We start from the raw sequence: 27366 nt of genomic DNA, 5'->3' as shown, positions 1-27366 counted from the left end.
AACATGTTTTGTGCGATTGTTCTAGGATATATTTTATGTATAATTTATCAAGATTGATAGAATAAAATTAATATCCTTCATCTTACATATTACATTTTGTTACCCTGTTTATTGTTGAAACGAACGTAAACAAGGACGTACATGTAAACAACATTTGAACAATTGTGATTACATTTCTTTTAACATGGGAGATAGAAGGGGAGAGAGTGGTTTAAATAAACATGGCTTGGTGTCGTTCCTCTCTGGTCAGACAATTGAAATTCCCGACAAAGACTTGGTAAGTAGTGAAAGGGTCTAAGCCAAAGGTTTGGTTTACTCTAGGCGTTCATTGAAACTCTAGTCAAGTGCAGTCATGCGCTGAGCGGATCTACATACAAATACATACTCCATTACTATTCAACACCCCTGCATCCCTCTTTTCTTGGCTCTTCCTGGATGACTGGTTATCCCTGCATCTCGCTCACTGGCAGTGCCATGGGTCAGAAGCAAGACAGCACATCCATAGCAAGGTGGCGGTCACTTCATCATTCATGTAATCAGTGAATAGTGATCCCCACTTTTTGTCCCTTCATAAGTTCATACAGATATACTGCCCCGAATCTGTGGGGACTGTTGGTAGCTGATCTTATCTGTGGTCGACGGTCAAGTAGATGGCTCCTCAGTAGTAAGCACTTAGGTAGCTAGGTCAACATGAAAATGGAATTCCTGATATTTGAGCTGAAGTAGTTCTCATGGGATGCAAAAAGTCGCTATGAGTATAATGCAATTTGAATTATCCATCTAGCTGTCCTATTTCTCGAGATATTGCATTTTGAATTGAATTAAATTGGGCCTATTTTGTCCGAGGAAATCGGGCCGAAACGTGCGGTCTGACTAATCACCGATCAAACGTAAACAATGACGGTTTTTACTGACAGGCACAATTTTATATAAAAATTTAGCATATGGTTGCATTATTTGACCTATTTTCTTTAAGATGTGTGATTTCCATGTAATTTGATCATAGAATTATGTTTTTATCCTCTGCAAAATTACCCACCACAGCTACGAATACCATAAAATTACATGAAAATCACACATTTGAAAGAAAATAGTTTGAATAATTCAACTATATGCAAGCTATTACACTAATAATACAATAGTAACAAACTTAATAGTGTAGTATGATCCATACCACCAGTGATCATAGACAGCGGGCAGGACGAATCATAGCTGTGGTCCGTAATATTACGGAGGATAAAAACGTAACTTCTCTTTGATCAAATTACATGAAAATCACACATTTTAAAGGAAATAGTTCAATTAATTCAACTATAAGTCTATTACACTAATAACATAATAGTAAGAAACTTAATAGAGTGAAGTTTGATCCATATCACCAGTGATAGATAAGATGGCGGGATGGATGTTGATGTTGTTATCCGATAATCCAACCCGATAGAAAAAAAAAAAATTAAAACCACCGATTTCTCAGCTCTACCGTAACACGCTGCCTTTATTTTGGTATTAGAACAATCCACGAGACTAGTAGTTTTTGCCTATTTTGGTTAGTTGCCAGCACTGAATTTATTTAGCTCATTTTTTACGCTGAAACATAAACCAATTTTCGATTTACTGCTGAATGCAAGCCGCCATGTTTATCTTTTGTTTTTATGTACCAACATGTAACTGATGATGTAATTGTTTGAAATTTACTACGATCGTAGTAAATACACTCGCATAACATTTGTATGAATGAAATTTCCGGCGGTATGTAAATTTGGCTGTTTGCATGGCGTGCGCATAAAATGACGCGCTATTGTGCTCGTCATCGACGGTGGCGCCTCTGGTGGTGTTTGACCTACCTAGATATACTGCCCCGAATCTGTGGGGGACTGTTGGTAGTTGATCTTATCTGTTGTCGACGGTCAAGTAGATGGCTCCTGTTACCTGCCTCAGTAGTAAGCACTTAGGGCAAAGGCAGGGCTGGATTAAGACCTTTAGAACTGCTTATAAGATTTTGGTGTTCCCTACAAATATACATATACATATATATATGTATTTACCTGGTTGTACCTAGTTGTATTGTACAGGAAGGGAGCTATGCTTGTAGTGACCTGTCTTTGTATCTTTCAACATCTAGTTTGTTCTTAAATTCTTGTATGGTTTTTGCACATACTATTGTTTCATCCAATTTGTTTCAGACACTCACCAATCTGCATTTACCTAGTTGTATTATACGGGAAGGGAGCTATGCTCATAGTGACCCATCTTTGTATCTTTCATCATCAATTTTTTTTTTTTTTTTTTTAATAGTATTTGCACACACTGTTGCCTCATCCAATTTATTCCAGATATCCACCATTGTGTATGGGAAGCTACTCTTTTTCAGATCTTTTCTATAACTATCCTTTTTGAGTTTCTTTTCATGTCCTCTTGTTTTTCTCTTGTCCCACTTTAATAAATCATCTCTATCTAGGACTTCCATTTCATGTCTAAGTACTACCCTCATTTTTCTCCCATTCAAGAAATCTTCCATCTATTCCAATAATTTTCCCTTAATACTACTTTTGATTCCATTTTTCTTAATAGCTTTTTGTAGGGTATTTTATCAAATGCTTTTTGTACATCTATAAAAGCACAATCTGCCCATCCATCCCTTTCTTGTATTATTTCTATTAGTCTTGAGTATAAGCATTCAAGTTTGTGGCACATCATCTACCTTGTCTAAATCCAAATTGTGTTGGATTCAGTACATTTTTTCTTCCAGATATTTAACCCATCTACAGTACTTTTGATAACTTTTTCACATATTTTTGCTATTGTGCTTGTAAGGGAGACCAGTCTATATTTAGTTGGATTTTCCTTGTCCTCTCCTTTATATATTGGTGTGTGAATGTATGCATATATATATATATATATGTATATGTATGTATGTATGTGTATATATATATATATATATATATACTGTATATATATATATATATATATATACTGTATATATATATATATATATATATATATATATATATATATATATGAGGAAGTTGGTGGCAGAGTTTGGGAGAGTATGTGATAGAAGAAAGCTAAAGATAAATGTGGGTAAAAGTAAGGTGATGAGATGTACAAGGGGTGAAAGTGGCAGTAGACTGGAAGTGAACATTAAGGGAGAGCGATTGGAGGAAGTGGATAGTTTTAGATACTTGGGTGCAAGTGTAGCAGGAAAAGGTGGAGTGAAGGTGGAGGTAGAATGTAGATTGAGAGAAGCGAGTAAATGCCTTGGTGGATTAAAGAGTGTAATGAGGAATAGACATTTAGGAATGGATGCGAAGAGGAGACTGTATGAAGGAGTGATTGTGCCAACAGCACTGTATGGGGCAGAAACGTGGAACATAAGAGAAGAAGAGAGAAGGAGTTTGAATGTGTTTGAGATGAGGTGTCTGAGAAGTGTGGTGGGGGTTACTAGGCTAGATAGAGTGAGAAATGAGGAGGTGAGGAGGAGAACAGGGGTGAAAAAGGAGCTGGGAGATAGGGTTGATGAAAGAATATTAGGATGGTTTGGACACATGGAAAGAATGAGTGAAGAAAGACTAGTAAAAGAGGTATGGAAGGCAGATGTGGAGGGAGTGAACATGAGGGGACGTCCTAGTATGAGGTGGATGGATGGGGTGAAGGGGGCTTTGGGGAAGAGGGGAATGTCTGTAGAGGAAGGAAGGGAAGGGTGGGAGGGGTGTGGAGTGTTTTTAGGGATGAAATGGGTGGGAGTGTTTTTATGCCTTTCACTTTTTGGCTACCTCCCTTGAAAGGGGGAAAAGCCTTGGTATATGTATGTATATATATATATATATATATATATATATACCTACATACCTACATACATAAATTCCTATTCATTACATATAATTTTTACTTTTCATAGCTGAATCCCATAAAAAGTTATGTCCCTATTCAAATCATGTTATAATTTCCAAACATAAAATGCTAAACAGATGGGGAAAAGAAAAATATCATTTCTGTGGTGTCCCCCTTCCCTTGATGCCCAAAGCACATGCTCACTTTGGTTAGTGGTTTATTCAGCCCTGGGCAAAGGTGATTGATCTGGTTGCATCCTAACATAGGCTCCTCCTCACAACAATTCTCCACTTCTCTCTCTTGCCCTCTCCATTCCCAGCTCAACAGACCTTCCCCTTCTTGATAGGTCACCTTCACCCCATCCATCTCATTGTTGGTCTACCCCTCAGGTCCACCCCATCCACCTCTGCCTTCCGCACTCTTTGGGACTGCTGATATCCATTCAGTGAAATTTGAGGCAGCAGTCATTATGTTTAGTAGAAATAAATTTATACATAGTTATATGAATTACCTTATTTGTTGCAGTTTGGAAGCTGCCGATTTGTTGGAGATTTCGAGAAACTGAATCGTGTTGGTGAAGGAACATATGGAGTTGTCTGTGAGTTTTTAGGTTACCATAGTTCACTTCAGCTTGTGATTGTATTTATTTACCTCCCCATACTTGAATATTGACTACATGTTATCATGAGGTAAGGCATCCATTCCATTATTTCTAAGCCACTGTTCTAGTTTGTCTAAGTAAGCTTGGTCATTCTTAGCAGATAGTTTGTAATTCCTATGCCGGGTTATTATTCTCAGGACATTTTTGTAGGCAAGTGCTTTTTAGTTTCTGGATCCAGTGTTGGACAATTGATAAGAAAAGGTTAAATAGTGTATGCAAAAGTATTATTTCTCCTTGTGTGACTCCATTGTACAATCTTTTAATCCCTGAAATTTGGTTATTTTGGCTTATTCTGTATATCTACCAAGAAGTTGGTTAGCCAATTCTTGTAATTGTTATGAGTTTATTTTTATTTTTATTATTTTTTTTGACAATATATCTCTGGGAACTTGTTGAATGCCTTGTTTATTTCTATAGTTACCATAACTGTTCTTTCTAGTTGAGCTACCTTATTGAGTCTCTCCAGCACTTGGTGAGTGAAACTTATAAGTAGTGTGTTAGTTGAGGGACCCCTCTTTGAATCCAAGTTGGTTTGGGGACATGGGTAGTTTTGTTGTATTTCTTGTTGTTCCCAATCATTCCATCAGCTTAGATAGTGGTTAATGGTGAGATTGGTCAGTAAGATGCTGGGTTTTCAGGTGGTTTGTCTGGTTTTCTGTCTATATACCAGGAAGTTCCTTTCCCTATATAAGCGAGGTATCCAGGCAAGGCATACACCCACCCCACCCGTTCTCCTCCTATCTATCACCCATTTGTTATCCTTTTATCTTAGTTTCTTGTGGATGAAATGTCATAGAGTTAAGTTTTGGTATGTATATTATGTGGGTTCTTTTCCAGGTGTCTGGAATTTTATTGTACAACCAAGAGTGGTTTGATTGACCAAGAGAAGCTAAAGATATGCTTAGGTTTTTACTGCATTTGGGCCAAGGTGTTTTAGATATGTTTGAGATTTTATTTGGGCCTTCAAATAGGAGTTTTCCACTTTCTTTAATGCTTTTTCTATGTGTTTGTTGGAAAGGAGGTGTGGCGTTTGTATCTAGTTTGAATTAATGTATCTTTTGTTATTTTCATAATTTCTGGAGTAGTAGGCTTGAAACTTTATTCCTGTTGTTGTTCAGTTTAATCTTTTGTTTTCGTACATATGGTATATATATATATGCTCTTAAGAACACGGGTACGTGTGTTCACTTATGCAAAGTAGACCACTTGGAAAAAGAAACTAACGAAGCAGAGCACTTTCGTATATTACATCTTCAATGCAAAAAGTACATAGTTAATAGAAATACATAGATTATATATACATGAAAAAGGAACAAGGACAGTTTGCATAAGGGTAGAGGGCATCTACCCCCTGGAAGGCGGTAAGTCAGGTTGCAAGGGTCAATGCGTCTACTAATGAGGGTGGGGCAACATTAAGTCGCAGGGTTACATTTTACCTGTTATTATTTTGCTTATTTCTTGACAGATGAAATTGTCAAGTTTATATAAGCCCTTGTGTAGGTTGGTATTTTGATCACTGGTGGTATGGATCAAACTACACTCAATTAAGTTTCTTATTATTATGTTGTTAGTATAATAGATTGCATGGCCATTACCCCAATCAACTGGATGATTATTCAATTCAATATACTTGAAGATTCCACTGAAATTATTGCCATCCTTAACATTTTTCTTATGTTGTTCAATTCTTATGTTTAAAGGGTTTGGCAGTTTGACCTATGTAAAATTGATTACACATTATTTTCTTTTTCCAAGTGGTCTACTTTGCATATATATATATATATATATATATATATATATATATATATATATATATATATACATACATACATATACAAAACAAAACACATGAATATATACAAGTACTGGCACCAATAAGATAACAATTGCTGGACATCTGGGACAAAACTCATAAATGTTAAACAAAAAATACACATTATACATAAGAAATATATATAAGATTATATAATATATATAAGAAATATATATAAGAAATAGACACAGTAATGGTAAACATTACAAAATACAACTCAAGACACCATGGATAACATATGCAATGCTCACATACAGACACTAAGGCACTGGACCCATTGAATGGAGATGATAACGGTGTTGAACAGGGATAGATACAGAAGGCATAATTTGTACAGTGGGCCTTGGGGGAGGATGGGCAAATGCAGGGATAGGCACTTTTGTTACCTTATCCCTATCTATGTGCAATGCTTCACTCAGTCCCTAGGAAGGCTCAAAGACCCTGAACTCATTGGGAAGCAACTTTTCAGTCACCAAAAATGGGCCCGTAAATCTAAGATTCAATTTAGATTGGCATTCAGGCATGCTTTTATATACATGATCACCAGTATTTATGTTAACAGGCTGGCTGGTGTTTCAAAATTTTGGACTCTGAGTCTTCAAGTTTTTCTCTCACAGAATCATATATTCTATGCAATGTGTGACACTGGAGTTGACTATAATCGTCAAAATTTTAAAGGGGGTGAATAGGACTGGCTAATGTATAATATGGGAATTTTTTTCAGCTCCTTAGATGATGTAATGAGTTGTCTTCCTGTTGAAACATTAATTGTGCTATTAATGCAAGCACTGACATGAGGAAGCCAATCCTCACCAAGATTCTGTGGCATACAAGTAGATTTCTAATGTTGATCTCAAGTTACTTTTGCTCTAATTCTTTATATTTGGAAGTTTGTACTCAGAGGTTTGCATGAATACTTTGTTTGATAGGTTTTATTTTTGAGTATAGTTTTACAAAAGTGTATAAAAGACTATAATTTTTGTTCAATCTCATATTTAGTCATATATTCTTAATTTGGTGACTATCTGTGTTCCAGTAGTTTCAAGTTATGGACCTTTTATCCATTTTTTATATATACTTTAATCATCAATATTGACTGATTTTGTTTAACTTACATGTAGACAGAGCAAGAGATAAGAGAAGCAATGAGATTGTGGCCCTCAAGAAGATGCGTATGGAGAAGGAAAAAGATGGAATGCCGATATCAGGTTTACGGGAAATTATGTTGCTGCAGGCATGCAAGCACAAAAACATAGTGTGTCTAAAAGAAGTTGTTGTTGGAAGAAGTTTAGAAAGGTGGGTTATTTACTTTATTTATTAATGGCACACCTTTTGCTACTAATCTTTCTTTCACCTTCATTGTTTATTTATAGAATATTTATATCCTATTTTGCCGGTTTCTATTTATCATATCTTTGTAAGAGGTGATAGTCAAAATATACGGGAGTTTAAATGGTTTATACAAACTAATTGTAGTAAGTGTTGGTGCTTCTAGATAACATCATTCTTTTATGTTATGAATCGGTCTTGCATTTTTTGTTGAACTTCATGCTCAGTCCTCTTAATAGTGTTGTCATCATCATCCGAGCAAGGTTGTTGGGATATGCTTGTTATTATTATACAAACTTAAGTAAGAAAAGTTGTTATTTATGTTTTAATTTTTAGATATCAATAGCTTAACAATTTTATTTGCCATAATATTTGGAAAGTAAAATTCCTTTTATCCAATCTTGGTGGGACCTACCTTAGATTGGATGTTTGGATGTACACTAAAAGATGAAAAAAAAAAAACTGGTTTGAGACATTTTCACTTATTTACAGTACAATAAAGCATAATAAACAACACAACAAAATGGAGATATAACCACCAAAGGCCAAATGTAAACAAACACTGAAATAACCACAAAAATAACAGCTGACCTGAGCACCACAAGTCGGTAGCAGAGATAGCAATAGTTAAATATCCACTCTATGGTCAGGTGTTTGGACAAATTCAACTTTTATCCGACTCGGGACATTGAAGAAAAAAGTCGGATGTTCGAAGGTTGGATAAAAGGAGTTTTACTGTAGTATGTTTGAGAAGGTAAAATATAGTAACCCAGGAACTGTGTAATGGAAAATTTAATAAGAGTAATTTGTCATTCTGGTATTTTCTTGTCGCAATTACTCTACAGTGATGTTAAAATACTACACTAAATTGGTAGTTAAGTTTGTTATCTATGGAATTTAGACCCAGTGTTGTAATAATGGATATATGGAATTATATGAATCTTGAAGATAATTCATTATATTATGTTTCATATTTGTAGTATATTTTTGGTGATGGAATACTGTGAGCAAGACCTTGCTAGCTTATTGGACAATATGCAAATGCCCTTCATGGAGAGTCAAGTCAAGTGCATCATCATTCAGGTATAGAAACACTGTTTTATGAACATGATTAGCATTTGAAATATGTTTTTTGTTCAGTGGAAAACAAATTGGTTTGATAACTTCATCTTCATCAGGTGTGTTATTTTGTAAGATTTTAGTTGTTTATATATTTTTTTTCTTTGTTCTTTTTTTAAGTAAGATAATTATGCAGTGGTTGAAATTTCCTTGCAGTAATGTGTAAAGATATACTTATGAATTTGCATTCCTACAAAGGTTTGGCCCCTTGGGGCTGGTACCCGGTCTCTGGATTGAACCCAGAAATTAATTCAATTAACCTAATGTGATTGTATTGTACTTCATTGTACACACAGGTAATGAAGGGCTTGGCATATCTACATTCCAAACAAATTATACACAGAGATCTAAAAGTTTCAAACCTGCTACTAAATAATGTTGGAACCTTAAAGATAGGTAATTTTTTTTTTTTTTTTTTTTTTTTTTTCTTTCTTTCTTTCCTCTCTCCTCCTCCTCCTCTCCCCTTCTACTTCTTCTCCTTCTCTCTCTAAATACTGTACTTGTATTTGATGGAGTAAAAGTGAAAATAATATGTTAAACAAAACCCTAATTATTTGGAGATTATTTGTGTGTGCATACCTACCTATTTACCTAGTTGTATCTTACGGGGATGGGAGCTGTACTCATGGTGTCTCACCTTTGTAGAAATCTCTCTCTCTGTCTCTCTCTCTCTCTCTCTCTCTCTCTCTCTCTCTCTCTCTCTTTTTTGACAGTTGTGGGATAGGTACAAAGTAGTATGCTTTCACTCAGCCATTCCATGTACAAGAAGAAAAGAAATTATGTATATATTTATGTATGTACATTGTTTAGCAAATACCTCTCAGTACTTAAGTATCACAATAATACCTCTCAAGCTTTTTCTCATGATCTAGTACTCCAAAGGCCAAATATGTTAGTCCTGGAGTTATCAAAGTTGCTTTCAACTAGGGAGGTTTGTTTTGTTTGAAATTTGTGCTTGAAAGAAACGTAATTAATCATGTCAGCACAATGATGCTCTTTATAGAGTTTGTTATGAACACCAATTACTTTTATTATTGTAATATTTTTATCATTACTTTTGCTGTCTAACTTCAGCGGACTTTGGCCTTGCACGTGAACTGGGCTTCCCTATCTCTCCCATGACGCCACAAGTAGTGACTCTGTGGTATCGTGCTCCTGAGCTTCTCTTTCAGGTGAGTAAAAAAGTTAATAGAACAGCAAAACTGTACTTTATACATCTTAATATATATATATATATATATCATCTTAGTATATATATACAGGTAGTCGTCGACTTATGACCTATGCGACTTACGACTGATCGACTTTACGACCACGAGATGGTGCAATAATATCTAACATTTAATGGAGTAATAGAATTGCAATGTTATGCCTGGCAGTGCAGTACATTACTCCGCACGCTGCGAGACGCGAGTACGATAGTTTTCGCAGGCTGCCAGCAGCGTCAGCATCCCAGCCAGCTAAATATTCTTTCATTTTGTTTGTTTGAAGTAAAATGTTTCCTAATTTTGCATTGCATTTTGTATTTTTGTATGTTTTGCAATTAATAAAATATAACAAACTTTTTATGCCTAGGCTAGTTTGTTGTCGATAACAATATGTTCGGTACAGTACTTAAACGAAAAGAATGTGTTTTGTTGAAATAAAAAAAATCCTAATTTTGCCTTACATTTTTGTATTTTTATGTTTTGCAATTAATAAAATGGGACGGTATTTTTTTATGCCTAGTCTGTTGTCGATGACAAAATGTTCGGCACAGCATTTTGTATTTTTATGTTTTGCGATTAATAAAATGTAACAGTAAACTTTGTTTATGCCTAGTCTGTTGTCGATAACAATATTTTCAGCACAGTACGTAAACGAAAGAATGTGTTTCGAAATATTTTTTTCCTAATTTTGCTTTACAATGATTTTGATGTAACCAACATAAAAGGATTTGTAGGTCAAAGATGACAAGACTTTATTCAGTATGCGTAGGCCTTGGCTACGTTTCCTAACGAAAATTATAAAAAGTTAATGAATATTAAACAACGTAGCTCAAAGATAATAAGATTTTATTCAGTATGCATACGTTTCCTAAAGAAAGTCTGATGGTAAAATAATACAAAGGTTAACAAATACAGTATTAAATATCATAGGTCAAAGATGATAGGATTTTATTCAATATGCTTAGGCCTAGGCTACGTTTCCCAAAGAAAATCAGATGAAATTATAAAAAGGTTAAAAATACTATACAACATAGTTCAAAGATGCTAAGATTATTTCAGTATGCTAAATATACAATATATATATATATATATTATATAAAGGGTAATATATACTGTATATATATATATAGACCGACTTGCGTCCAGATCGACTTACGACCTGTCTGTCGGAACCGAACTCGGTCGTAAGTCGACGACTACTTGTATATATATATATATATATATATATATATATATATATATATGCAAAAAGATCACAAAACCATTTGATCCAATAAATTGCTGATAACCACAAAGGAAACCAGAACAGAAACTAAAATTCCCAAGCACTTTCGTGATATTTCATGATATTTCATTATATTTCCCCTGAAGATGTGAAATATCACGAAAGCGCTTGGGAATCTTTGTTTCTTTTCTGGTTTCCTTTGTGGTTATCAGGATGTGCTGTGTCTTGCGACACTGCTTCTGACCCAGGGCGGTGGGCAGGGTGCAGGGATGACCCGTCATCCAGGAGGTGCTCAGATGAGAGGGAGGGTGGGAGGTGTGTGGAGTGTATGTAGGGATGAAATGGGTGGGAGTGTTTTTATGCCTTTCCCTTTTTGGCTACCTCCCTTGTAAGGGGGAAAAAGCCTTGGTATATGTATGTATATATATGTATGTATATATATATATATATATGTATAAATATATATATATATATATATATATACAGTATATATATATTTATTTCTTCTTCTTCTTCTTCTTCTCCTTTTTCTTCTTCTTTTTTCATTATGCTGGGTCTTGCATGAATGAATGTCCTCTGTTCTCAATAATTTTGCAACAATCAAAATCATCTGTAAGGCAGATTGTCCAGGTCGGAAGAATGCTGGTTGAAAAAAAAAGTAGAGGTGGAAAACACATTTGTATAGAAGATCCAGAATAATAGCAACTGACATTAGTTTTCATTTCTGTCATCCTGTGATCAGGCCAAATCCCAGACCACAGCTGTAGACATGTGGGCAGTTGGTTGCATCCTCGGGGAACTGCTGTTACACAAGCCCCTTCTACCAGGAAAATCAGAAGTAGACCAAATTGATTTGATCATCAATTTATTAGGTAAGAATCTTGCTTTGCTATTCGTTAACATTCATAGGAAAATTTATCCCATTGTATATTTAACACTGGATGTAAGTATTATTATTATTATTTTCTTTTTTATTATTATTTATTTATTTATTCTATTTTTTTATCATTATTTTTATCATTATTATTATTATTTTTTTTTTTTAACAGAGCATCAGTAGAGAAACAGAGGGAATTATTTGGAAAAGTAGTGTAGGTTTAGGAATGGAAGAGGGTGTGTATATCAAATTCTTGTAGAAAGACTGATATACAAAGGGGTCTTGGACTATGGGTTTGAAGAAGGCATTTTATAGAGCAGTAGTTCCCAAACTATGGGTTGCGATCAGTTTTGATGGGTCTCAGGTACACGGAAAACTCTCACATTTTCAGAGTATTTCAAATACTTGACTAATTATTTTTTTCTTTTAACCGCACATTACTTATGTAATGTCTGTTCATGGATTCTGTTAATTTAATTTTGTTAAAGAAAAGCTGTACACATTATTTTTTTTTCCAAAGTAAAGGGAATATATCACTCCATTTTGTTTCTCTTTGCTTTATTCTGGGTTGCAAAGAATTGAAGTGTTCCAAATAGGGTCGCTTACGGAAAAAAGTTTGAGAACCACTGTTACAGAGTTAACAGGGAGGCATTTTGAGAGGGAGCCTGCTGAAGGTGATCAAAAACTTGATGTGATTAGTAGAACTTGTGTGAGGGTTAGAAATGGGGAGAATAAGTGGGTTAAGGTGAAGGTGGTGGTGTACAAGGGTTGTTTCATCTCATTGTGGTTGTTCAGCATGAAGAAAGTTGTGAGGGAGGTGAAGATGAGGGTGCTACATGGTTTGGATGAGTGGTGGTGAGAGGTGAACCTGTTTTTGTTTGTGGGTAACACTGCAATTATAGCTGAATCATAGGAGAGACTGAGGCAGATGGTGGTGGTATTTGGGAAGGTACTATACATACATACATATACCAAAGGCTTTTTCCCCCTACACGGGGGGTAGCCAAAAAGAAAAAGGCATAGAAACCACTCCCACCCATTCCATTTCCTATATATTCCACTCCCCTCCACCCTCCTCCCTCCCTCTACAATACCCTCCCTTTGGGCTGCGTCTAAATTTGATGCAGCCTGAAGGGAGGGTATTATTAGAGGAGGAAACTGAATGTAAATATGGACAAAAGTATGGTGATGAAATATATGTAAATATGGACAAAAATAAGATTATGAGATATGTAAAGGGTAATAATAATGGTGGGATGAAGGTGAGTTTAAGTGATGAACGTATATTTATGTTCTTTGTTACAGGAACACCTAATGATAACATCTGGCCTGGGTTCTCCAGTCTACCTGCCATGAAAACCTTCACCCTGAAGGAGCAGCCTTATAATAACCTCAAGACCCGTTTCCCAAGGCTCTCCACAGCAGGACACCGTCTTCTAAACTTTCTCTTCATGTACAACCCAGAGAGAAGAGCCACTGCAACAGAATGCCTTGAGAGCTCTTACTTCAAGGAGCAACCACTACGTAAGTTAAAAAAAAAGAGAGAGAGATTATGTGTGTGTGTGTGTATTTATCTAGTTGTATCTTACAGGAAGGATAGCTATGCTCATGGTGTCCTGTCATTGTATCTCACAGTGTCTAGCTTGCTCTTAAATTTGTGTATAATTTTTGCACACACTATGTGCCAAGGGGAGAGAGTGGGGGAATATCAGATCATTTTTTGGTGGAAGGTAAGTTGAGAATGGAGGATAGATGGAGAAAGAGGAAAGGGACAAAAGGTAGGGAGGTTCTTAGAGTGAACTCTTTGAATGAAAAGGAAAAGGAGAAGGAGTACGGAAAGAAGCTGAAGGAGGAGTGGGAGGGAGTAAAGGGTAGAGTAGAGCTGGGTGTGGAGGAGGAATGGGGATGGTTCAAGGAGGGAGTCATAAAGTGTGCAAGGATGGTGTGTGGAACAAGAAGGACAGGGGGAAATAGAAGAAAGGGTAGTGAATGGTGGGATGAGGAAACAAAGAAGGTTGTAGAAGAGAAGAAGCGAGCTTTCACAGTTTGGTTACAAAATAGGACGAGGGAGTCATATGAGAGGTACAAAGAAAAGAAAAGAGAAGTAAAGCAAAAGGTAAAGGTTGCAAAGAGGAGAGCAGATGTGAAATGGGGTAAGAGTTTGATAGAAAATTTTGAAAGTAATAAAAAGATGTTTTGGAAAGAAATTAAGAGAGGAAGAGGAGGCGAATCAAGTAGAGAAGAAAAGGTAAAAGGTGCAGATGGAGAGATGATAATGGAAGAGAAGGCAGTAAGGGGAAGATGGGCAGAATATTTTTGGGAGTTGCTAAATGTGAAGGAGGATAGGGAAGGAAAGATAGCTGCAGTGGGAAATGCGAAGAAAATGAGAGTGATGAGTGAGGAGAATGGAGGAGAAATAAGGAAGGATGAGGTGAAGGCAGTTGTTAAGAAGATGAAAGCAGGTAAGGCACCTGGACTGGATGGATACCATGTGGAATGTCTGAAAAAGGGAGGTACAGTGATGGTGGACTGGTTGGTGAGGTTATTTAATGTTTGCTGGAGAGAGGGTAGAGTGCCGGAGGACTGGAGGAGTACCTGTATAGTTCCTCTTTACAAGGGAAAAGGGGACAAGTGTGAATATAGTAGTTTCAGAGGGATTAGCTTGTTAAGTGTAGTTGGGAAGGCTTATGGGAGGATCTTGATTGAGAGGATTAGGAGAGGAACAGGAGTAATTGGTGAGGAACAATGTGGATTTAGGACAGGTAGAGGTTGTGTAGATCAGATCTTTGTGGTAAGACAGATATGTGAGAAAGCTATAGGAAAGGGAAAGGATGTTTTTTGGGCTTTTATGGATCTGGAAAAGGCTTATGATAGGGTAGACAGGAAGGCACTGTGGGAGGTTATGCAGATATACGGGATAGGAAGAAAGCTTCTGGGAGCTGTCAAGAGTTTTTATGAGAGCAGTAGAGCTTGCGTCAGGATTGGAAATGGATAGAGGGAGTGGTTTGAGGTAAAGGTGGGACTTCGTCAAGGATGCGTTATGTCGCCCTGGCTGTTCAACTTACACATGAATGGGGTGGTGCGAGAGGTAAATGCAAGGGTAGTGGGCAAGGGATTGGAAATGGTTAAAGAAAATGGAGAAAAGTGGGAGGTGAGCCAGCTGTTGTTTGCAGACGACACTGCGCTTGTGGCAGGATCGGAAGAGGGATTGAGGAAGTTGGTGGCAGAGTTTGGGAGAGTATGTGATAGAAGAAAGCTAAAGATAAATGTGGGTAAAAGTAAGGTGATGAGATGTACAAGGGGTGAAAGTGGCAGTAGAATGGAAGTGAGCATTAAGGGAGAGCGACTGGAGGAAGTGGATAGTTTTAGATACTTGGGTGCAAATGTGGCAGGGAAAGGTGGAGTGAAAGTGGAGGTAGAATGTAGATTGAGAGAAGCGAGTAAATGCCTTGGTGGATTAAAGAGTGTAATGAGGAATAGACATTTGGGAATGGATGCGAAGAGGAGACTGTATGAAGGAATGATTGTGCCAACAGCACTGTATGGGGCAGAAACATGGAACATAAGAGAGGAAGAGAGAAGGAGTTTGAATGTGTTTGAGATGAGGTGTCTGAGAAGTATGATGGGGGTTACTAGGCTAGATAGAGTGAGAAATGAGGAGGTGAGGAAGAGAACAGGGTCGGAAAAGGAGCTGGGAGATAGGGTTGATGAAAGAATATTAGGATGGTTTGGACACATGGAAAGAATGAGTGAAGAAAGACTAGTAAAAGAGGTATAGAAGGCAGATGTGGAGGGAGTGAACATGAGGGGACGTCCTAGGATGAGGTGGATGGATGGGGTGAAGAGGGCTTTGGGGAAGAGGGGAATGTCTGTTGAGGAAGGATGGGAGAGGACAGAAGACGGGTGAATGGAGAATGGTTGTATATGGATGATGTTGTGATTGCATGAGGTGGAATGGGCAGGGGGATGGGGGGTGAGGTAGTATATGTGAGCAAAATTTGACGCAGCCCAAAGGGATTTCTCCCCGTCCTCTCCTTTTATGCAATGGGGGGACGGAGAGGGGGGGTCGCCGATTTAATGAAGCGGCCTTGCTGTGGATGTGCTGTGTCTTGCGACACTGCTTCTGACCCAGGGCAGTGGACAAGGTGCAGGGATGACCCGTCATTCAGGAGGTGCTCAGATAAGAGGGAGGGTGGAGGGGTGTGGAGTGTATTCAGGGATGGAATGGGTGGGAATGATTCTATGCCTTTTTCTTTTTGGCTACCCCCCTTGTAAGGGGGAAGAAGCTTTGGTATATGTATGTATGTACTATTGTTTTCTCCTTTTTTTTGGGGGGGGGGTCTCTTCTAGAACTACCCTTTTTGAGTTTCTTTTCATGTCCCCTTGTACATCTTTTATCCCAATTTAGTAAATCCTCTCTATCAAGGACTTCCATGCCTTTCATAATTCTGTAAATGGTCAGCAGGTCGCCTCCTTCTCTTCTTTGTTCCAAAGTTGGTAATTTCAATTTAGCCAGTCTCCCCTTATATGACAATGTTAGAAAGTGTTGGGGTCATTTTCATGGCTGTTCTCCGGATTCTTTCAATTTTCTTTATATTGTCTTTGGTACTGGGCAACCATAGTGTTGCAGCATACTCCAGTTTAGGCCTTATTGGCATGACTAGTATTTTTTTAACCATTTCTTCGTTTAAATAGTTAAAAACCACTTTTATTGATCTTAGCAAGTTATAAGATTCTCCAATAATTTTGTTTATCTGTTTATCAGGGGACATGTCATTTGAGATAATTACTCCCAGATCTTTTTCAGATCCCACTTTCTTTACTTCCTTTGTTCCAATTTTATATTATCCTGGTTTTTTTTTTTTTTTTTTTTTTTTTTTTTTTTTTTTTTTTTTTCCAAACTCCATCATGCTACATTTCTTAATGTTGAAGTCTGCTTTCCACTTTTGGCTCTATTTTCAAACCTTGTTTAGTTCAGGATTGGAAATGGAGAGAGTGAGTGGTTCGAGGTAAAGGTGGGACTTTGTCAAGGATGCGTTATGTAGCCCTGGCTGTTCAACTTATACATGGATGGGGTGGTGCGAGAGGTAAATGCAAGGGTAGTGGGCAAGGGATTGGAGATGGTTAAAGAAAATGGAGAAAAGTGGGAGGTGAGCCAGCTGTTGTTTGCGGACGACACTGCGCTTGTGGCAGGATCGGAGAAGGGATTGAGGAAGTTGGTGGCAGAGTTTGGGAGAGTATGTGATAGAAGAAAGCTAAAGATAAATGTGGGTAAAAGTAAGGTGATGAGATGTACAAGGGGTTAAAGTGGCAGTAGACTGGAGGTGAGCATTAAGGGAGAGCGACTGGAGGAAGTGGATAGTTTTAGATACTTGGGTGCAAATGTGGCAGGGAAAGGTGGAGTGAAGGTGGAGGTAGAATGTAGATTGAGAGAAGCGAGTAAATGCCTTGGTGGATTAAAGAGTGTAATGAGGAATAGACATTTGGGAATGGATGCTAAGAGGAGACTGTATGAAGGAGTGATTGTGCCAACAGCACTGTATGGGGCAGAAACATGGAACATAAGAGAGGAAGAGAGAAGGAGTTTGAATGTGTTTGAGATGAGGTGTCTGAGAAGTATGATGGGGGTTACTAGGCTAGATAGAGTGAGAAATGAGGAGGTGAGGAGGAGAACAGGGGTGGAAAAGAAGCTGGGAGATAGGGTTGATGAAAGAATATTAGGATGGTTTGGACACATGGAAAGAATGAGTGAAGAAAGACTAGTAAAAGAGGTATGGAAGGCAGATGTGGAGGGAGTGAACATGAGGGGACGTCCTAGGATGAGGTGGATGGATGGGGTGAAGAGGGCTTTGGGGAAAAGGGGAATGTCTGTTGAGGAAGGACGGGAGAGGACAGAAGACAGGGGTGAATGGAGAATGGTTGTATATGGATGATGTTGTGATTGCATGAGGTGGAATGGGCTGGGGGTGGAGGGTGAGGTAGTATGTGTGAGCAAAATTTGACGCAGCCCGAAGGGATTTCTCCCCGTCCTCTCCTTTTATGCAATGGGGGGACGGAGAGGGGGGGTCGCCGATTTAATGAAGCGTCCTTGCTGTGGATGTGCTGTGTCTTGCGACACTGCTTCTGACCCAGGGCAGTGGACAAGGTGCAGGGATGACCCGTCATCCAGGAGGTGCTCAGATAAGAGGGAGGGTGGAGGTGTGTGGAGTGTATTCAGGGATGGAATGGGTGGAAATGATTTTATGCCTTTCCCTTTTTGGCTACCTCCCTTGTAAGGGGGAAAAAGCCTTGGTATATGTATGTTTAGGTCTCTCTGTAGTGATTCACAATCCGCTTCAGTATTCACTTTCCTTAGCAATTTAGCATCATCTGCAAAGAATCTCATGTAACATTCCACATCTTCATCTATGTCATTCACATAAATAGCAAACATTATTGGAGCCAATACTGATCCCAATGGAACTCCACTAATCACCTCCCAAACTGAACTTTTTTCTCTGAGCACTACTCTCATTTTTCTGCCATGCAAGAAATCCTCCATCCAGTTTAGTAAGTTACCTTGTATCCATCCTATGTTTTCCTTTTTAAATAATTTTTTGTGTGGTTCTTTGTCAAAGGATATTTGTAAGTCTAGGAAAGCACAATCAGCCCATCCATCCCTTTCTTGTATTATATCTATTAATCTTGAGTGATGATGAAGGAAACAAAGAAGATCTAACAAATTACAGACTGGTCTCCCTTACAAGAACTGTAGCCAAAATTTGTGAACAAATGATCAAGAATAGATGGATAAAACACCTAGAAGAAAACAATATAATAAACCCGAGACAATTTGGATTCAGACAGGGAAGATTGTGTGCCACAAACTTAACCTGTTTCTACTCAAGACCAGCAAAGTTGAACCAAGGGCATGGTTCATTAGATTCCACGCTACAAAGCCCTCTGTGAGGGGCACCATCCTAGCCTTCCGATACGGGGGAGTTTGTGACGTTAAACTATATCATCATCATACATACATACATATACCAAGGCTTTTTCCCAGACATAATTTAATACATGACTCACAGCATGGGTTCTCTAAGGGTAAGTCATTCTAGAATATTCCCAAGACTCTCCTCAAAGTTGTTGCATTAGTTGGAGCTAGTAGCTGAACCAACGATTTCAGGCATTCTGGATCAGGCTTCATGGTCCCATCTTGAACCAGATAGCTCAGTAACTTCAATGATTTCACTGAATATACACACTTGTCCTTATTGAGGGTGAATTGTTATATTGAGAAAGCTTATATTACTTTCTTCAAGTCAATGTCATGATTTGCTTGATCGTGGCCACAGACAGTCACATTATCAATGTATGCAAAGAGATCCTCAAGCTTTTTGTTTCTCACAATATCTTTAGTAATCCTCCGGGAACATGATACTTCATTGGTGACCCCAAAGGGCATCCAACAAAACTGAAACAACTGATGGTCAGCTGCAAAAGCCATATATGGCCTATCAACCTCCATTATTCTTACCTGATGGTGAGTACTATATAAGTCCAGAGTGCTGTACATATGGTGATTAACAATCTTTCTTACCATATCTTCAAAGTTTAGAAGCAGGTAAACATCCAACTCTTTACAGTGGAACTTCCACTTTGAACTCCTCTGCATATGAATTATCTCGGTTATAAACTGCCACTCAAAAAAAAAAAAAAAAAGCTTTCACATACGAACCTCATCCCAGGATGCAAATGCATTTGTATGCCTGGTGGCTATTTTGAGCAAGTTCAGCGTCCTGAATCCTTGCTCAGCTACACACCTGGTACAAACTAGATAATTCAAACATAAAAATATGTTATGGTCCTTTTCTCTCTCTCTCTTTCTCTCTCTCTCTCTCTCTCTCTCTCTCTCTCTCTCTCTCTCTCTCTATCTCTATCTCTATCTCTCCTAGCGATAATTACCCTTACTAATTCAATATGGGGCCTAAAAAAGTAGTGAAAAATAATGGTGGTGACAAGAAGAAGGTAATCACAATCGAGCCAAAGAAATAGATTTGTAAGAAGTACACCAGTGACATACACATTGCTGATCTTGCCCATATATATGGGAAGAACAAGTCAACAGTAGGGACACTTGTGAAGAAGAAGAAGGATATGTTTATGACTGTTGATGTGGCAAAAGGAGTGAAACTTCTGAGCAGGCGCCTAAGGTGAGGGAATAGGTGGAGAAGCTGCTGCTTGTGTGGGTAAATGAGAAAGAGTTAGTGGGTGATAGCATGTCAGAGGATAACATATATGAAAAGGGAAAGCATAGACATGCTGATTTGTCAAAGAAAGAAGAACCTAATGTGGAGTCTGAGGACAAACCATTCAAGTGTAGCTGTGAGTGGTTCAACAAGTTCAAGAAGAAAATAAGTATCCATAGTGTCATATGATATGGTGTAACCCATCCCCTCCTCCCCCCCTCCCTTCTCTCTGTCCCCAACATGCCAGGAAGAACCACTGACAAGGTCAAGTGGATTTTAGTGTCATTTTTTCTTACTCTACAATCATATTTTATGCTTAATTGTTATGTTTCTGTTTGATATATATCTTAATATTATGTTTTATGTGTACACAAATTACAAACCTTTACTTACATAGCAAAAATATGTAACTTTAGTCAGGCTGGCACCAATTATTCATGTTTCCTCAATTTCTTAAGTGGAAATTAGCTCCCCGATACAAATTTTTCACCTTGCAAAGCACCTTCATGAACAAATTAATTTCCCAAGTTGAGGTACCACTTTATATCAATTTATGGTTGCAGAGTAATTGATAACCATGTGTCTTTTATGCTTTTCATCAGACGTGATTGGCAAAACACCTTCATGAACAAATTAAGTTCATAAGTTGAAGTAACACTATATCAATTCATGGTTGCAGAGTAATTGATAACCATTTGTCTTTTATGCTTTTCATCAGACATAATTGGCAAAGCACCTTCATGAACAAATTAAGTTCGCAAGTTGAGGCACCACTTTATATCAATTTATGGTTGCAGAGTAATTGATAACCATTTGTCTTTTATGCTTTTCATCAGACGCAATTGGTAATGCAGGGGGGCTCAGAGGATATGGTCGGGTTTGAGACAGAGGGGTCTTCACCAATAAGACAATGACTGATGTGATTAATTCTTGGCTAACTCAAAAGCTCCGTCCCTTCCCCACTCGCTGTAGGCAGACAGACTTTTGGCACAAAACCATGCCACTCATATGGATCTTTCCAGATTCAACAAAAGTACAGTGAGGCCTCTCATTAACGGATGTTAATTAGCTGTGTTTTCGGTGTTTTGGTGCTGTTGTTTAGTGCGTGCAATCACTATGCCACCCGAAAACCACTCCAAAACACCAAAAACACAGCGAAAACACCGCAAACGCAGCTAATTAACATCTATTAATGAGAGGTCTCACTGTACTGTCCACCTCAACCCCAGGCAAATAGTACTTTTGTCAAGCACTGTAGACTTTTAAAGGAACTAAAATTATATAATTGGGATTTCCACAATCACTCATTATATTGTGTTTATATTTTATAAATTTATGTTTCTACAGATTAGAACCTTTTCATGCTACACTACATACATAGAAAAAAGTTCATGCTGCAGTTATTTAATGTTGATAAGTTTAGATTGGGCTAATTCAGGTTTTTTTTTTTTTTTTTTTTTTTTGTTTTTTTTCACATTGATGTGTGGCAAGCATTCTGCACTCGGGCTGTAATGAAAATTTAGCCAATTTATCACTGAATCACATCACAATGTTTTTCTGTGTTGGTAACATCTTTCACATCTACGGTAATCCTCTTAAAAGGATCCATCAACAAAAAAGCATTTTTTGACCCAAACCTCGAAATTTATTTTCTATAGTTTAATTACCCCTGAAATTTGCAGAGTTTTCTGCGAAAATGGCATCCTGATACCACAATTCTTTCTGTATTTGCATTCTCTTTAAAGGTCCCACACACCACACGACATGTGGCTTGTCACTATATCTATCTCCATACCAAGAGTTTTTTTTCCCCTTGTAAGGGAGGTAGCTCCGAGGGAGTATCGTAAAGTTTCAATTATCACCCAGAAGTTATTCAGATACATCGATGAAGTGTTGTCAGTGTAATCACTGGTCCTCATGTGCATGATGGTGCAAAAATGTTCTCTTAAGTTTGTTAATTTTTTTTATACAGGTGACACTAGATGTCCCTAATCTGCAAGATGGAGAAGATTGAGGCTCGCAGCGTGATTAAGTTCCTGCATTTGAAGGGTTATAGTGCCTGGCAAATCCGTGATGAAATGAAGGCTGTATATGGTGATGGTTGCCTGTGCTTAAAAGTGGCAGTTTTCCGACAAGATTGACGAGATAAACACCATATGAGGATGGAGCCTTTATTTGTACAACGTTTCGCTTATTACAGCATTTGTATCTCAACTTGTACTTGAAAAAGCTGTAATAAGCGAAACGTCGTACAAATATGGGCTCCGTCCTCATATGGTGTTTATCTCGTCATGGTTGCTACATGACACTGTTGTGAGATGGAAAAAGAATTTCCAAACTGGCAACGTGTCCCTCACAGACGAGCCAAGAACTGGATGAACATCACTCACGGACAGTGTGGCCACAGTGAAGAAAGTGGAGGATCTTATCCTGGTATGCTCACCAAAGGAGTTTGTCTCCTTGCCGACATTACACCCGCTCACTCCTCTCAAGTTGCAGTTGTGGAAGCAAGGCGATGTGGCCATGAAATCTGGCTGCAGCCACCCAATTCTCCCAATCTCTCCCCAAGCGACTTTTTCTTGTTCCCAGAGATGAAAAATCCACCAAGGGGTCAGCAATTTGATGACACAGGTGACGTCATTCAGGAGGTGGAACAGTGGATTTCAACATAATCTGAGGACTTCTACAGTGGCATCCTACGGAAGGTCAAGAAACAATAGGAGAAATGCGTGACTCTGGACGGTGACTATGTAGAGAAGTCTTAAGGACCACAAATAAAAATTAAGTTTCTGACTCGTTTACTTCATGGTCATAATTAAAAATTTACGATACCTCCTCGTAAGTCAGAGGCATGTACAGTGAGACCTCTCATTAACGGATGTTAATTAGCTGTGTTTGCTGTGTTTTCACTGTGTTTTTGGTGCTGTTGTTTAGTGCATGCAGTCACTATGCCACCCAAAAACCACTCCAAATCAATGGATTATTCACATCAACGTACACCGTTACCCCCCTTTTAGTCCGTTAATGAGAGGTAGTACTGTACCTGTTCCCACCCTTTTCACTCCCCCCCCCACCACTCTTTCCACTCCTCCCATCTCAGTTCCTCATGGATGATGGGTCATCCTTGCATCCACTAACTGCCTTGGATCAAACACAATGCAGCAAGACACAGTACATCCACAGCAAGGCTGCTTCACTTAATCGGTGACCCCCCACTCTGTCCCCTCATGCAGAAAAAGAGAAGACAGAAAAAATAAATAAAATAAAATAGAAATAATATAAAAGATCAGTGACTAAAGACAGAAGAGGCAAAGGAGTTATAATGTTATAGTGTTACAGAAGTGAGAGCCATTGTGTAATATGAGGTGTTGTGAATATACATTGGGTAAGAAAGATAACAATATTTTTTCCTTAGTGACTTACAGGCTGATCTGGAGTGATTGAATAAATATAAAATAGATGACAAATCTTTTGAAACATAAAAGAAAAAAAATTCTTGAGAGCAGTTATACAGTATGCGATGTTGTACATACATATTAGGTAAGAGAGTAATAAAAGGCTAATAAAGTGCCAGAATGTGATTATCAACAGAAGGAAGAGTTTTTTTTTTCTTCTTTTTCTTTTCTTTTCTTTTTTCTTTAAAGGGGTGTGTCCATTGTATATTTTATTTCAAGCAGCAGTGTATTAATATCTCAAGTTTTCATGTTAAGTGTTTAAAATCTTGAAAATATGGGACAAAATGTGCCCCAGGGAGGGTCAGTATGGGACGTGGGACAAATGCTTTAAATATGGGACTATCCCGTATAATATGGGACATCTGGACACCCTGGGGTATGATATTAATTGAGTTACAAGAGAGGACACCATGAGTATGATCTCATCCATAAAGTACATGTAGAACCTTACCAATATTTATCAAACTTTAGTATCTTTTGTGAAGCATCTGATGACAGTTTTGATTAATAAGACATATAATGACATGATGTGTAAAATTGTATGATGGACTGAGACAGAAAGCTGCAAAAGTTCAGTTGCCTGTGGTTGAATAGAATATGTGCATGATGCTATATGTAATGTGATATTACTGTATATGCATTATTGGTAGAGTTTGAAATTATGAAATTTATTCTTAAAACTATTACAGGTTACTTAACCAACTGGCACTATGTGAACTAGATGATTCAACTACTTGATTTTCTATTGCAGCATGTGACCCAACTATGATGCCAACGTTCCCTCAACATCGCAATCTTAAACACCAGACAGCACAACCACAAGCTATCGCACCCACTGCTGTTGTTGGGTCAGCTGTGGTGGGTACTGGAACTACAGTGATACCTGGAGTCACACCTGCAGGTGCGGTGCCTGCTGTGCCTGCTGTGGCAGCCCCAGCTGCTCTGCCTCCTGTGGTCACTACCCCACTAGCCCTTGGTACTGCAGCAGTTGGGACAGGCATAACAACACTGGCCACAAACTATTATGACAGGGCGACAGCACAGCCACCTCCAACCCAACCACAGCCCGCCCAGTCAGAAATGATCTCAGGAAATTCCAAAGTAGGGCTCAGTGAGATGCTTGGTAACATCTTATCTCGCAGATGAATAGTGCACATCAAACTTGGGATACAGTAATTATCAAGTGCATGATTACAGATTGAATTCTTTGGGGACAACTTTAGTTGACGTATATATTTCTCACATGTTTCTTCTTTGTAGGGAAGAGAAGACTACAGCTGAAAAATACAAAATCTTGTGATGGAAGTTGCTTTTGAATCAAAGACTTCATGATATTGTGACTTCCAGTGTAAAGAATGTATGTGGTTAAAAACTTAAATCCTTTAGGAAGGCAAAAACTACATGCTATCATCCTGACTTGGCTCTCCTCAGAAATCAAGGTGGTTTTGAAGAATTTATATTGAATTACAAAATTATACATTCTCTTTATTTTATACTATTTCTTAACTAGCTGAACCAGTGATTGTGACCAATTTCCTGGGGGCTGTGAATCTTTTAAACAAGAGAGCCAGGTCTCTGGTTGATTGATAGATTATTTTATACTGTCATGAATTGTTGGATGTATGTAATCCTTGTCCTTGATGACTATTATTTTTAGATATGTCATCTTCATGTAAAACTCAATAAAAAATTGTGAAAAATATTAGACCATCAATTTCCTAAAATTATAGAGTCCACAGAATTAAATATACAAACCATAGTTTTGTCATTTGCTGCAAACACAGGGTCATAGTTCAATGTTGATATTACATATAGCCAAATTTTGAGACTTTATAATAAACTTTAATATGTTTGATATTATTTTTTTTATGATCCTTACCAAAGTGAAACAGATTTGCGAGATAGGGTTGATGAAAGAATATTGGGTTGGTTTGGACGCATGGAAAGAATGAGTGAAGAAAGATTAGTAAAAGAAGTCTGGATGGAATGAACATAAGGGGCAACCAAGGATGAGATGGATGGATGGGGTGAAAGGAGTGTTGGGAAAGAGGAAGTATGGGAGAAGACAGAAGATAGGAGTGAATGTAGAATAGTTGTGTACGGATGATGCTGTGATGCATAGAAGGGGATGGGGAGGGTTAGGGAAATTTATGAATGATATTTTGATACAGCCCGAAGGGATCTCTCCCTGTTCTCTTTTTCTGCATGAGGTCAGTTACCAATTAAATGAAACAGCTTTGTTGTGTTGTCTTGCTACATTGCTTCTGACCCAAGGCAGTGGGCAAGATGCAGGGATGACCCATCATCCAGGAGGAGCCAAGAAAAGAGAGAGGGAGGGGTGGTGAATGGGAGTGGAGTATGTGGGGATGAAATGGGTGGAAGCAGATTTATGCCTTTGATTATAACTACTTTCCTTGTTAGGGGGAAAAAAGCCCTTGGTATATGTGAAGGAGGCAGAAAGCCTAATTGTGTTTGAGATGAGGTGTTCAAGAAGTATGGTACGAGTTATGAGGATTGATAGAGTGAGAAATTCTGTGGTGAGTCGTAGAGTAGGGGTGGAAAGAGCTGGAAGATAGAGTGGATCAAAGAGTGCTGTGATGGTTTGCGTATATAGAAAGAATGAGTGAAGACAGAATGCAGAAAGCAGAAGTGGATGGAGGGAACTTTAGAGGAAAACCAAGAATGAGGTTGATGCACAGGGTGAAAAGGGAATTAGATGCAAGAGGAATGTCAATTGAGCAAAGAGTGGAGAAGGCAAAAGAAAGATATGAATGGATGAAGAAATGTCATGGCCTAAAGGGATTTCTTCTTGTCACCTCTGTATAGCTCTCAAGTAGATGAGGTGGAGGGGTCACCATGTAAAGAAGTAGTGGGGTAAACCAGCTTTGGTTGTTGGCCACTGCTGTGGAAGTAACTTTGGCAGGAAAGTATTTGATCATGCGTCCACTCCCCAAGCCGAGGCCATAGCGGTCCAAGGAGCATTAGGGCATGCTCTGATATCACGAACCGGTCCTGTGGTGATCCACACGAACTCACGATCTCTGATAGGCAGCTAGGAAAACATAAAGCCCAGCAACAATGTATGCTCACTGACCTCTATCCTAGCACTCCTGCTGAAGCTACATCAGCAAGGCAGGAGTGTTACGTTCATCTAGGTAACAAGGTATGTCGGTATCCCAGGGAATGAGCTAACCGACGCGGCAGCAGAGAAGGCGCACAATAATACTATAGTCGGTGTCGTCCCTCTCAGCAGAAATAGATTGCGACTATGTATCAGGGCTCTTAGCTAGGTACAAGGGTTCCTCAGCACAGATTGGAGGCAGAGGTGTCAGAGAGTGCGAGATGGTACAAGGCAGTCACTGAAAACTGAGGAACGCTATCCCAGGAACGCACCAACCGCGGCCGAAGGAACGCATGAACGCTAACGCACTACCCAAAATCGAGGAACGCACCCAGCTCTGAGTTTTTTATGTTATATTATGTCCACTGACGCCTCACCTAATATTAATTACCATAGATATTAATTATTAGTACTAGCAAGAGTGAAAAATAAACAGAATACGCATGCATATTTACGGTATGCATGCATATTCGAAGAGTATACGAGTATGTCCAAGGAT

General features: G+C 38.4%; 1 protein-coding gene across 4 annotated transcripts; it reads left to right on the top strand.

Annotated features, from left to right (window-relative positions):
• Positions 1–119: 119 nt before the first annotated feature.
• On the top strand, positions 120–25563 carry LOC143028441 (cyclin-dependent kinase 10-like). Of its 4 annotated transcripts, none has more exons than XR_012966730.1 (10): positions 120–277; positions 4357–4429; positions 7427–7601; positions 8615–8717; positions 9050–9149; positions 9828–9925; positions 11929–12058; positions 13369–13587; positions 19462–19585; positions 24498–24636. XR_012966730.1 is itself a non-coding variant. In XM_076190538.1 (10 exons), exons 1-10 carry the CDS (start codon positions 185–187, stop codon positions 25025–25027), a joined length of 1362 nt encoding a protein of 453 aa, XP_076046653.1. In that variant the 5' UTR covers positions 120–184; the 3' UTR covers positions 25028–25562. The 4 variants fall into 4 exon arrangements, 3 of the variants coding, with proteins under 3 accessions (XP_076046653.1, XP_076046652.1, XP_076046654.1); XM_076190538.1 differs by lacking the exon at positions 19462–19585 and adding an exon at positions 25007–25562 and having other exon boundaries at positions 24498–24847; XM_076190537.1 differs by lacking the exon at positions 19462–19585 and having other exon boundaries at positions 24498–25562.
• The last annotated feature ends 1803 nt before the right edge of the window (positions 25564–27366 follow it).

Source organism: Oratosquilla oratoria, chromosome 9, assembly GCF_046742065.1.
Source record: "Oratosquilla oratoria isolate Oo_2021 chromosome 9, ASM4674206v1, whole genome shotgun sequence".
Taxonomy (NCBI): domain Eukaryota; kingdom Metazoa; phylum Arthropoda; class Malacostraca; order Stomatopoda; family Squillidae; genus Oratosquilla; species Oratosquilla oratoria.
Note: the sequence above shows the minus strand (reverse complement) of the source record. Positions and strands in the feature narration are given on the sequence as shown.

Coding starts and splice junctions, on each gene's coding strand:
- LOC143028441 (XM_076190537.1), top strand. CDS start 185: ATGGGAGATAGAAGGGGAGAGAGTGGTTTAAATAAACATGGCTTGGTG. Junction 278..4,356: donor AAATTCCCGACAAAGACTTG/GTAAGTAGTGAA, acceptor TATTTGTTGCAG/TTTGGAAGCTGCCGATTTGT. Junction 12,059..13,368: donor TTTGATCATCAATTTATTAG/GTAAGAATCTTG, acceptor TCTTTGTTACAG/GAACACCTAATGATAACATC.